This window comes from Citrus clementina, unplaced genomic scaffold (genome assembly GCF_000493195.1).
Source record: "Citrus clementina cultivar Clemenules unplaced genomic scaffold, Citrus_clementina_v1.0 scaffold_6, whole genome shotgun sequence".
Classification (NCBI taxonomy): Eukaryota; Viridiplantae; Streptophyta; class Magnoliopsida; order Sapindales; family Rutaceae; genus Citrus; species Citrus x clementina.
In genome coordinates this window covers 11,738,986-11,752,795 of record NW_006262139.1, presented here as the reverse complement: position 1 = coordinate 11,752,795, position 13,810 = coordinate 11,738,986, and the positions used below count along the sequence as shown (strand labels likewise).

General features: G+C 31.6%; 1 protein-coding gene across 1 annotated transcript; it reads left to right on the top strand.

Annotated features, from left to right (window-relative positions):
- The first annotated feature begins 11,047 nt into the window (after positions 1-11,047).
- LOC18039767 (ribosomal protein S1, mitochondrial) lies at positions 11,048-12,858 on the top strand. Its single transcript, XM_006428834.2, has 2 exons — positions 11,048-11,346; positions 11,993-12,858. The coding sequence occupies exon 2, from the start codon at positions 12,026-12,028 to the stop codon at positions 12,641-12,643; it is 618 nt and encodes a 205-aa protein (XP_006428897.1). The 5' UTR covers positions 11,048-11,346; positions 11,993-12,025; the 3' UTR covers positions 12,644-12,858.
- The last annotated feature ends 952 nt before the right edge of the window (positions 12,859-13,810 follow it).

Genomic DNA, 13,810 nt, shown 5'->3' with positions numbered 1-13,810 from the left:
TGTTGAAGCGATGCATGTCGATACCGTTTATTATTTTCTCAAATGTAGATGCAGGTAAAGCTTTTGTAAATATATCATCTAAATTACTCGTGAAGCGTATTTGTTCGATATTAATCTTCTTGTTCTGTTAGAGCTTATTAATGTAGAAGAATTTCGGTAAAATATATTTGTTCTATGCCCTTTAATGTATCCTCTGAGTTGAGCTATACATGCAGCATTATCTTTATATATCATTGTTGAGATATCTTAATATAACGATATTCTACAGGTACTTTGAATATGATGGATTACAAATCACAATCGTATGTATTCTAGACTGGCTCTATATATTACAAGAATTTCAGAGTGGTTGAAGGATGTTGCAACAAGAGTTTGTTTCGTAGACTTCTAAGAAATCCTTGTACCATTAAACGTAAAAACATATCCCGTTTGTGAACAACCTTTATAGGGATTAAACAAATGACTTGTATCATCATAACCAACAAGACCTAGATTTTTCATTAATTCATTATAATAAAATAAACCCAAATCAATTGTTCTTTGAAAAAAATGAAAAATGTGTTTAACACCATTCTAGTGTCTTCTAATTAATTTGAAGTTGAATAAACCTAACAAGTTAACAGAAAATGCTATGTTTGGCCTAATACATTGTGCTAAATACATCATAGCACCGATTGCATTTAGATATGGTATTTCAGGACCAAATATATATTCATCACCCTTTTTACGATAGACTGGATCATTTTTAGGATCAAGAAATGGAACTATTATTAGGGTACTCAATGGATAAGTTTTATCCATGTTAAAACGTTTCAAAATTTTCTTAATATAAGTTGGCCAGTCGATAAAGATACCATTAGGTCTGTGCTCAATTTACAGTTCGAGAGAATACCTAGTTTTCTCGAAATTCATTCTTCAAACAGTCAGCGGCTATTTAGTGCTCTTCAGGAGTTCATATTAAATTTAAATCATCAATATAAACTGCAATAATAGCAATACCATATTATGTTGCTTTACTAAAACACATTGATAGATAAAATCATTAACATATCCTTCTTTTATCAAATACTCACCGAGGCGATTATTTCAAGTTGTTTTTAATCTATATAAAGTTATACTTTTATTGAATATAAGCTATGATGTGATGATTGACTAGATTTTGGCATTTTAAATCCTTCAGGGATTTTCATATATATATATGTGTTAGATGAACCATATAAATAAGTTGTCACCACATCCATAAAACGCATATCAAGATTTTCTGACACAGCCAAACCAATTAAAAATCGAAACATGATTGCACACGTTACTGGAGAACATGTCTCATTATAATCAATATCGAGTCTCTGAATATCTTATGACTTCATCGTTCTCATTACGAATACCCATTTATACCCAACATGTTTGACATGCTCAAGTGCTTGGACTACATGTCCAAATACTTCACATTTGGCTAAAGAAGTCAACATTGTCTGGATTGCTTCTTTCTACTTAAGCCAATCATGTCTCAGTCTACATTCATCAATAATTTGCAAAATCATGATCATTTACAATGTCAGTACCCACTGTAAACGCAAACGCATCATTGATGGCAATTTCTTTGTTTCCAGCCATTTTAAGGGCTTGTGCTATATCTTGGGCATGTGCCTCTTTAAAAGATCTTTCAATTTGTCTAGTCTCATCAAGGACCAAGTTTTTATTAAATATATTACCCTGAGTATAATCAATATAAATCTCACGATTTCTAAATTCAAGTGCCTTTTCAAGGCTCTGTCCTTCATAAAGAGTTTGTATATTGTTAGGGCTTTTAGTCTTTTTATACATCATTTACTCTTCTAAAGTAATTTTTTTCTTTTAGATTTTTAGTATTATTTGTAGCATAACCCTATTTAATAATCGTAGAACACAATCTTTTGCACCAATTGGTCTACCATGCTTTTGACATGCCATAGACAATTCCTCAGTTGCACTTTTCATTAATTGTTCTTTACGTACAATGACTCGACCAAGTATATTAGTAGCTGGTATATACGATTTGGTTACTTTTTGCCACATCTGTAAATGCATTTGGCAATTGTTCTGCAATTTGCTACAAATGAACTATGCTACACACATCATTTTCACTCTAAGATGTGCATAGATCTAAATGAGATAAATAGGTTACTTTCCACTAAGGATCATGCCTAACCCCATGGATCTTTTTTCTTTCTCCAAATAGAGGAAATTTTGTCTTATCAAAATGACAATCCGCAAATCATATAGTAAATATATCACCCATTGATGGTTGAAGATATCTAATCTCATATAAATTCCAACTGACGTTGGGTCCGATTTTAGTGCATTGTAGGGGCGCAATCGGCACTTGTCCTACACAACCAAAAGTGCGTAAATGGGAGTCTCAATACCAATTGCAATAGGGAATATTTATGATAGGTGGTAGGCCTCAAGTAGATTAATGTCGCAGCATGCAAAATGGTATGTCCCCATGTCGAAATAGGTAATTGACTTCATAATAATAAAGTTCTAGCAACATGTGACGAGAGATTCTGCTAATTGATTCTCTGTATGTACATGTGGTACTAGGTGTTCTACATCAATTCCAATTGTCATGTAGTAATCATCAAATGTTTTAGAAGTAAACTCACCAGCATTATCTAAACGTATAGTTTTAATTGGATAATCTAGAAATTGTGCGCATAACGTAATTATCTACGCAAGCAATCTTGCAAATCCCATTTTACATATAGATAATAAACAAAAATGTGACAATCGTGTAGATGCATCAATCAAAACCATAAAATAACGAAATGAACCACTTGGTGGGCGAATAGGTCCACAGATATCTCCTTGAATCCTTTGTAAAAATAAAGGAGATTCATAATTAATTTTGCTAGGTGATGTTCTAATTACTAATTTTTCTTATGAACAGGTAGTACAACTATTCTCATTGAACAATAAAATTTTCAAATCTTTCAATGGGTGTCCATGAGAGTTTTCAATAATTCTATGCATCATTGTTGATCCAAGGTGACTAAGGCAGTCACGCCAAAATATAAAAGATTTTGGATCATATAACTTATCTTTTATGATTGCATAATTTTCTATTGATTTTATCGTCGTACAATATAAGCCAGATAAGAAAGCTATAAGCTTTTCTAATATTTGTTTCTTTCCAAACATATTAGAAATAATGTATAGATATTCTACATTATCCTCATTCATTGTCTCGATATAAAAATTATTACGATGAATGTCTTTAAAATCAAGTAAATTTCTTTTTTATTTAAGTGGCTACAAAGCATTATAAATATCTAAATTTTTCACATTCCATTAATATGATCATTACTCATCTAGTACCTTCAATAAGATCTACCGGACTTGATATTGTATTCATATTTACTTTAATTAAATTTAAATTTGAAAAATACTTCTTGTTTTGAAGAATTGTATGTGTAGTTACATTGTCAGCCACATATTTCTCCATCAAGCATTTTATTCAAATCCATAATCTTAAAACAAAAATAAAAAGGAAATGCATATTAAATAACATGAAATAAACAAAGTTACATGAACAAACATAAAATACAAGTTGAATTTTAATTATAAAGAACATTTCCATCACCGATCAAGTGATTAATTTTTCTATCTTTGTTTTCAAAGAAGTATGAAACATCAAGATGTGTAACATCTACTAGATTCGAGTCATCAACATAATTTGTTTCAATATTCTTTCCTTTTGATTTTGAGCATGCCTAAAACATATCCACACAATGTCTGGGAGTACAAAAATGTCTTAAAAAATGACGAGACATTTCACATTTATCACAAGTGTTTTCTTGAGTATTATATTAGGCAGATGTTCTCTCCTCATTTTTCCTTTTCTTGTGGTTCTTATAACCACTACGAGATCAATAATAATAATAATTTTTGTTATGACCTTGGCCTCGATAATAGCCACGACCACGACCATGACTATGTCTACGGCCACTGTTATGCCCATGACCATGCCCATTTTCATAATTGTTATCACGATCATGTGAGATAGTATTTGCTTCAAAAACTGGTTTTGTACCTGCAAGATGGGCTTGATGATTTTTTTATTAATAATTTATTATTCTTTTTTGCTATAAGAAGGCATGCAATCAGGTTTATGAAGCGTTGTAAACGTTGTAAATGTTTTTTTCCAATATATCCTCATCAGTAATATTTTCTACACACAGTTTTAACTATGAAGTAATTCTGTACAGTGCAGAATTATATTCATATACTGACTTAAAATCTTGTAGCCTAAGGGCATCCATTCACTACAAGCATTTGGGAAAACTTGCTAACTTTAATGACTATATTTTTCGTACAAATTACTCTAGAGGACATATAGGTCCTTCATAAGCAGGGGCGAATGCAGCTTGTGACCCCACTGGCCAAAAAAAAATTTAAAAATAAAAGAAAAAAATATTTTAATTTTTTAATTAACCCCATTAAATTTATTAAAATAGTCACTATAAATTATAAATCCTGTAAAATTTAAACATTAACTTTTAAGAATTATAAAAATCTATATCTTAATTAAAAATAATGATAGCCCACCACCCAAAATATTTTCTATTGTCAAAAATATGATTAATTCTTCCAGTTTCTATAATAATAGTAAAGCGAATGTTTTCAGTAATAAACCTCATGATGAATCATCTTTGGAATCGGATATGATAAATGATAGTTTGGTTGCTTATATAGGAAACAATAAATTTAATAATATTGATAATGAGTCTATTGCATAACATTTTTAAATTATGAAAATGCATAGAGAATAATTATAAATGTATTAGTAAATATTTTATATATTCAAAATTTTAGTTTTTTATATTTTATTATTTTCTAATTTAGCCCCCCGTAAATTATTTTTCTAGATCCGCCACTGTTCATAAGGAGATATTTTGTTTTCAATGCTTAGTGGAGATGATGATGCAACAAAAATCATAACATTGGCTCGAACCTGAAGGGATGAGTCATTATTATTTTTTATTGTGTTAGTAAGGCATGAAGCATCAACGAGTTCCAGCATTCAAGATCCAGAATAAATAATTTTTGCAGGATATATCCAAGACGTTAAATTCCAATTTTGTCAAGTGAGATATTATCATAAACAAATAAATATTGATAAGAGTGTAAATAATTAGCGTTATTTATAAGAGTAATTTTAAATAAATCTATGGAAAATAAAGAGTAAAGGGATAAATGGTTCCTATACCAGAGCAAGATCGTGCTGGTAACGTGCTATAAATTTGGATACAAAAACTTTTTCAATTGGTACACCCTTAGTACACATGTGGAATCACTAATGAATTAAAACAATAAAAATTACAGCAAAAGCAAGCTTGAGGCAATTGATAAGTTTGTTTCCAGCAGAAAAAATAAATTGTAATGTTATTTGCAAAAGAATGGAAATATATAGGCATTAATGGGAGGAACACTTATATTTTTTAATAATATAAAAACATGAATTGGGAGAGCACTTCCATTTTTTAATAATAGAAGAACATAAATGGGGGGAGGGGGGCACTTCCATTTGGTGGAATCTACGTCCACAATCCACAATTTACAACATAAATGTTATTCGTTGACATCTTAATTGGTACGTTGGAATCCCAGTCATGTAAGGTGGCAATTTTGAATTCAACTGACTTGGTTTAAAACATAATTGAATTCAAATTTAGAATCTAATCGGTTTCTATTTTAGTTCGGTTTGAAATCGAATCAAAATAAAACTCGATCAGAAATAAAACCCGATCGGGTTTGCCAAAAGAAATAAAATAAAATAAAAGGATAAAGGAAAAACATAACGAATCAATGCAAGCAAAGTAATCCTCAATTCTTTCACCAGTGACCATAACCCAAGCTAGCAAAACACACACTCACTCACTTACGCACACCACAAGCACAACCATAACCTTAAGCTATTAAGTGTCAATGACACTACTACCACTGTGCAGCTTTTAGGCGTTCCTTGAGCTGATTTGCTACCTTGTTTGAGGTTTCCAGCTTCTGTTGTCTCTACTATTCTTAAGCCATTCGCTTTCATTACAATTGTTCTTGTCTCTCCTAACTGTCGTCGCCAGAGGCAGATACACTGTAGGACCAGCGAGAGCTCAAGCCCCCACTGGAAAAAATTAACCTTTTTGTTTAAAAGAAAATTAATAAATTTTTAAATAGCCCCATCAAATCATTAGATAGCCCCATTCTTTAAAATTTAAACTATTATTTTAATAATTGTAAAGTCATAATTTGACTTAAAAAAACAAAGCTCACAACCCAAAATATTTATAATCTCAATTACTGAATCATGAATGCCACACTTATAATTAAGGATTGCCTTGAACGAAGAGAGCAAGTTGTAAGTAGTAGTTTTTCATTCTTTATTCTCATAATCTTAGTAAAGAAAGCAAAAGGAGAAGGAATGTGTGATTTATTTAATTATTGTGGGGTTGGGTGGCTGGGACGTTGGACTGGCAAGTGAGTTTGCCTTTACATCAATTTTGCATCAGGTTAACATGTCCTTTTCAGATTTTTTTTCATGCTAAGTTAATAATTTAGTATTTTATTTCTTTTCATATGTCAATATATTTTTATACAAATTGTAATTGTTCAAGTGACTAATTCTAGTATTTACATCTTTTTCGGTGATTTTGTTTATAGCTATTTGTAAATCAATCTTTTTTTATTGTAATTAATTTATTTTTATATAAGCACTCACATATATAATTTTAAAACAGATATGGAAAAGTATTTTAAAAGAAAATTGATGATGGCGCCATTTCCAAAGAGAGGTGAAAGTGGTCTAGAAAAACGAAATAAGTTTGACTTAGAATTGTCATAACTTCCTTCTAATCCTAGTCAACGACCCCTAATTTCTTCTTACAATCCTAATGTTTGACATGAAGTTCATAGAGCATATTCACAAAAGGTCCTTGCCAACCTAAATTCCACAATTTTTGTAAGGCTAAATTTAAGCAGCAACAGCAACGATTGAATCTTACTTGGTTCAATATATATGAAAATTGGCTAGAATATAACAAATCAAAGAATTATGCATATTATTTATGTTGTTAACTTTTCAAACTAGAAATTGGTAAACAAGTAAGTGGTGAGACATTTACAAAAAATGGATTCTCAAATTGGAAGAAACCAAAAAGATTATAAGAGCATATTAAAGGTCCTAATAGTGCTCACAACAAGGCCATGGCTTATTGTGAGGATTTAATGAAACAAGAGCAGCATGTTCGAACATTTTTCAACAAACATTCTGATCAAGATCGAAAAGATTATCGAACTGGCCATTGATGTTGTTCAGTTTTTTTAGGACAAGTGCTTGCATTTCGTGGTCATGATGAATCTGATAATTCAAGTAATCAAGGAAATTATATTCGAATTTTAAGATTTCTTGCCGATCACAATGAAGATATCAAAACAGTTACTTTAAAGAACTCTCCTAGAAACAATATGGTGATTGCACTTTCAATTCAAAAAGATGTGGGTGATGCATTATTTTTTGTTTTGATTGATGAATCCTATGATGTATCTATGAAAGAGCATATGGTTGTTGCATTGCGATTTGTAGATAAAAATATATCTGTCTTTGAGCGTTTTATAGGTCTTAAGCACGTTACTAGTACCACCGCTATCTTGCTTAAGGAAGCTCTTGATCAGTTATTTTCCAAGCATGGATTAAGTATATCTAGGTTGCACGGGCAAGGTTATGATAGGGCTAGCAACATGCAAGGCGAGTTCAATGGGCTTAGGACACTTATTATGAATGAGAATGAGTGTGCTTATTATATACATTGTTTTGCTCATCAATTACAGTTAGCTATTGTGGTTGTGGCAAAAAAACACGATCAAATTAATTATTTCTTCAATGCAGTTGCTAATGTTGTCAATGTTGTTGGGGCTTCATGTAGACGTCGAGATATTCTTCGAGAGAACCAATTACTTTCAATTGTCGAAGCACTTGAAAATGATAACCTATCGAGTAGGCAAGGCAAAAATCAAAAGACGACATTGAAACGTTTTGTTAATACATATTGGGTCTCATATTATTGACACAACTTAAAAGTAATTTTTAACTCCCCAAGTATAAGAGTGTCTTGTTGTATTATAACTCGGTGAGTCCGAGGTCGATCCACAGAGAAAAGATTAGCCGATCTTAACTGATCTTAAGGTTTTCGAACCTCCGGAATCTAAATTTGACCTCCATTTATTTGTATAGAGCCTCGAATTACGTGAAATTAATATTTTACCTAATAAACACACAAAAATACACAAAATTAAATATATTTAAAACATAATTAATAATTCCTAATATATTATATAAACACAAATATAAATTATAACATAAGCACATAATAACATTATTATCGCTTGATAATTAAACAATTTTTAATACTAATCAATTATGGTACGTTCCTTCACATAATCTCTTTGTTTCCACATATTATTAGTGTGCTTGAGATAGTTGAAAAAAATAAGTCAAACTCTAGTGAATAGAGATTTCAAGCAAATTATTTGGTAGAGTTTATTTAATCTTTTGATTTTGTGCTTAGTTTATATTTGATGAGAGATATATTTGCACTTTCAAATGAGTTGTCACAGACACTTCAAATAAAGGATGAAGATATTCTAAATGCCATAAAATTGGTTGAAATATGCAAGAAAAACTTGCAAATGATGAGAGATGATGGGTGAGATTCTTTGCTTTGCAAGGTTTCTTTTTCTTGTTTGAAGCATGATATTGATGTCACTAATATGAATGATTTGTTTTTACCAAGGGTTTGAAGCATGATAGGGCTCGAGAGATCTCAAACATGTATTATTTTCAAGTTGAGCTATTTTTTGCCATTTTAGATTTGCAACCTTAAGAGCTAAATAATCATTTCAATGAGGTGATTATGGAATTGCTTCTTTGTTTGGCATGTCTAAGTTCAAATGACTCATTTACTGCTTTTGATAAGGATAAGTTAGTATGCCTTGCTCAATTTTATCCAAAGGATTTTTCACTACTACAACTTATGGAACTTTAAACTTACATAATGGATATGCGTTCTACTACTGAGTTTGTGGGATTTAAGGGAATCAGTGACCTTGCTAAAAAAAGGGTTGAGACAAAAAAAAAGATAAGGTGTATTCGTTAGTATATTTGATGGTGACATTAGCATTAGTTCTTCCAATTTCTGTAGCCACAGTAGAGAGAACATTTTCAACAATGAAATTTGTGAATAATGAACTTCGGAATCGGATGGGAGATGAATGGATGAATGATAATTTGATTGTTCATGTGGAAAAATATGTATTTAATAGTATTAATATTGAGTCTATTGCATAATGCTTTTAGAATATCAAACCACATAGAGAACAATTGTAAATGTATTACAAAAATTTTATATATTCAAGTTTCAGTTTTTACATTTTGCTATTTTTTAATTTAACCCCCAGTAAATTATTTTCCAGATCTGCTATTAGTCGTCTCTACCTCATTCATTCGTTGTCGTCAACCGCACAAGGTATAATGGCTGCTTGTATTTGGTATTGATTCCAAATGATGAATAAATGGGACAGTTGTGTTTTAGTTTGTAAAAAGGTTGTTTGTACATTGTATTTTGTAATTCAACCGGGCAACAGTCAGGCACTGAAAAATAAACAAATAGCTCATGTCCTAGCCATGAATAGAAAGAAGCATAGCTAAAATTAAATCTTAATTAAGCGTATCAAGAGACTGGAGGCTGTAATAGGGTCAATAAATGTGATAATTAGCCTCTGCTTCTTGCTTAATTAAATCTTGACTCTGTTCAATTGCCCATTAATGGAGTTTACGTATTGTACCCTCAAAGCCATATGGTATTTTCTCGGCAAATAGTGCTTAATTAGATCTGATTTCTTTGTCTACAATTATTGATGTGTCTCATGTTATTTTGTCTTGTCTGTTAAGTGTGTTTTACGAAATTTGAATTGTTTCACTAGTTTCCATTTGCACCAAGATACTAAATTTTTTTTTCAAGCTTTTGATTACTCCTGCCATGTTATGTTTATGCTATGGATTAATTTCAAATGCCTGTCATGTTTGTCATTTAGAGATGTAACTTACTAACTCCAGTAGCTTGGTACTGAAGTACTCGTTATTTATTTTTTATTTTTGTTTTGGTAACTTTTAAAAAGACTTGTTGAGGATGTTTGGTAGTTGATATTTGTTTTTTTCATTCATTCATCAGGATTGGGATTTAAGATTTGGAATTTTAGGCGATGGCCTGGTGATTCTTGGAATTGAATTGTTGCAATCTAAATTGAACCAAACCGAAATTTAGACCCAAATTTTCATACTGAAACAATTCGAAATGCGAACTCAATTAGACTGAATTCTCCAATCCAAACGGGTTGTAACTCAAACCAAAATCCAAACAACTAGAATCAAAACTCAATTTGCCCACCCATAGGTGTCACGGGGTCTATGCAATGATACTAATATCTCCAGCAACAGAATTTCTATTCGCCGTAAATCTACGATACCAAAGCTTTATCGCCAAAACTATTGATACCATTGTGTAGAGAACATGGTGAGGATTCTTTTGGTATTCATTATAATTTTAAAAGCTAACAAAACGCAATGGCAAGAGACAACCGACAGTGATTTAACAGTGGTCTCGACTGCAAACAAATATTCAATACTGAGTTGAATTTTTGTTGAGCACTGAATCAATAGTTGTTAGGTAAGAGAATAAAAAATAAAAACTCAAAATAAATCTTGACTATTGATTTAGTACTCAGTAAAAATTTAACTCAACACTAAATTCCAATCCCTCAACTACCTACTATTATTTAGATAGTAATAAATAATTAAAATAAATTTAATGATTGCATTAAAAAAAAATTTTAAAAAAAAAGGATGCTGCAAGACCAGCCCAAACCCGAGGGTGGGCGGATCTATAAGCCACCCGTAGTTGGTCAATTGTGCAAATCCATCCGTGCCCAAACATGATGCAAACAAATTTACACAGCACATACCCTCCTCAACCTGCATGACTTGATATTAAATTTAAATAATTTTTAATAAAAGTTAACCAACTAATTCGTAATATTCTTAAAAAATTTTGATATTAACATGAAAATAACACAATAGGGGTTTGAAAGGGAGAGGGTATCAAATAGGTCTAGCTCCTGTTTTTCAGTATAAAGCCCTAATCCTTTCACTTTCTTTTGCAAAATTTCCTCTGAAAATGGCATACCTTTCGATTTGATGAGCCTGCATCTCTCAATTTAATTGCTACTGCTTAATTTGACCTGCTCAAATTTCGCTAAATCGTAAGTGGTTCACTGCCTAATCTCTGTGGTTTTTTATTTTTCCATGTGCTATCATTAGGGTTTAATAAAATTACATTTTCTCTTATTCCAATAATGATACTATCATTTCATGTTTCATTTTGATTTCAAAAATCAAAGTTTGCCACCTGGGTTTTGATGTTTAAATGGTGTTTGTTAAAACGCTCCAATGAATTAGATGTCGTATTGTGTAAAACCATTTAATGGGTGTTAGGGTAAGTTAAATTTGGAACCAATTCCTATTAGCTGCATTATAGTTGTATGGTTTGTCATTGTGTACCGAAGGATTTGTTGATTTGATATTTTATTGTGTTTGGTCAAAGTGTACTGAAGAATATATTCAGTCTCTCGTTACTGCAAGGAGCTCAAAATCTGAATATAAACATGCTGTGAATTGTAAGTCGGTTTTAATTGTAAATGCATAAACAGGGGAGAGTTATTTGTAAACATCATTCAATGTGTAGCTCTACAGGCAATGAAAGTGAAGAATCTATTTTTAATGTTTGTTTGCATCAAAGTGCAGGATAATGGGTTGTAAACTCGAAATATTTATCTGGCTATTAAATGCTAACTTTCATACTTATATTGAATCTAGCTTTGATATTTAAGGCTCTTGTTTTGCCTATAGGAAGAGAAGAGTAGAGGAGGAAAAAAGCTTACAATGAGCTACTATATGAGTCGATTGTTTCCAAAATCTAATTCAAGTTTTTCCTTACAAAAAGGAAATGCCTTAAAATCTCAAGTAGTACGCTTAACTGATGAAAAGTTCTTGGTGGATGCTGGACTGGGGACTCCCAAAATTTGTATGAAAGATGAGCTTACAGGAGTGCCACACCCACATCCAAACAAGCCTGGGATCAGGTTTCCGAATAAGGTTGGATTCATGGATCTGGTGGCCAAAGAATCACTGATCAAAGAGCAGATTCTGGAGAGATTTTTCATTGATCTAGTGGCTGGTGAATCAGTGATCAAAGAGCGAGCCGCTGCAAAGTTTAATGATTTGGTGGGAACCACAGATGCAGTGGCTGGTGAACCGCATCTTCTTCTTCCAAGAAGGTACAGACAAAACCGAGCTTCGATGGAACTGAACAAGATTTGGCAAAATAATAAAAAGGTCAATGGATTTATCATTGAGAAAGTAAGAGGAGGTTATTCTGTAGCCATCGCAGGTTTCATTGCTTTCCTTCCATTCCGTCCTGGTATAAAGAAAAGGTTATCCAATGATCGATTCACCATTGAGAGCATGAACTCCAAAAGGACGAAATTTGTGGTGTTATAACAGCAGCAGAGCAAGAACTTCTCAAAGTGGCTTGGTGTCTCACAGTAATCTGATCATTGGCTTTTTTAATTTTGTTTTTAAGTACCATATTCTGTTAATCTTTTGATTTGGCATTGAATAATGTTTGGCTAGGTAGGTGGAAGAACTATCTTTAAAATTGGAATTGGAGTTATGTCTTAGAGTTGGATTTATTGTCTTAATGGTGCTATTTTATACTTTATGCCACACTTGAATTAAGGTTTTTTATGCTCCAACTTCCTTCTTATCGACTCAGATGACGCAATCTGAGATCAGAGCGCTGATGATAAGATTATAAGACTCTGTACGATCGAATGGCATTTGTTGCAGGTTCTTCTTTTCAATATTTTTAGTAAAATTACACCATTGGTCATATGTGCAATTTGTACTAATGATTGTTTGCCATAGTATTAGTGATGTTTGTAATTCTTTATATTTACATTAATCTATAGGGACCCAAATTTATTAATGGAGCCATAATATAGTTGGTTGTTTATGTTTAGATAAGCTATGCTTGATGCTTCTCATGACTTCTAATCCACTGCTTCGTCTTGGTGCTTGCTTTGTGCATATTCTTCTTTTCATGTTCTTCGATATGAATGGTGCATGTAACAATTTATTAATCATGTTCAGGTTTGTTTTTCTTCTTTTTTTTTTAAATGTATGTTTTAATTACATTAATGAGGTAATGAGTGTGTGGCTTGATTCTTAGATCAAGTTGGTGGGGTTGGGATTGGAGGAGGGGTAGAACAAAGCATTTTTCTTTTTAATGGATTAGATTGTAGGATAAAGAGAAAAATGTTTGAGATGAATTAGTAAATTGATTGTTTTACTAATTTTTTTTTCATTAAACTAAGGGTAGCTAAAATGTAAATTATAATGCAAATAGTTCCACCGTTCCAAAAAAAAATGTTAGATCGTTGTGCATTAACTTTGGTTTTGTAATTATGGGCCTTGAGAATATTATTGACTCAATGAATTTTTTTTTTTTTTTTTTGTAAGAGTAAGGGTCAGTTTGGTGATATTATAATTTTTAAAATAATTACTATTAGTTTTACAGTAGAAATAATCAACTCTGAGGAGAATTAGTTAAGTATTTGATAAATTTATTTTTAAAAGTACTATGAGTTTTAAAAGATGTTGTATATA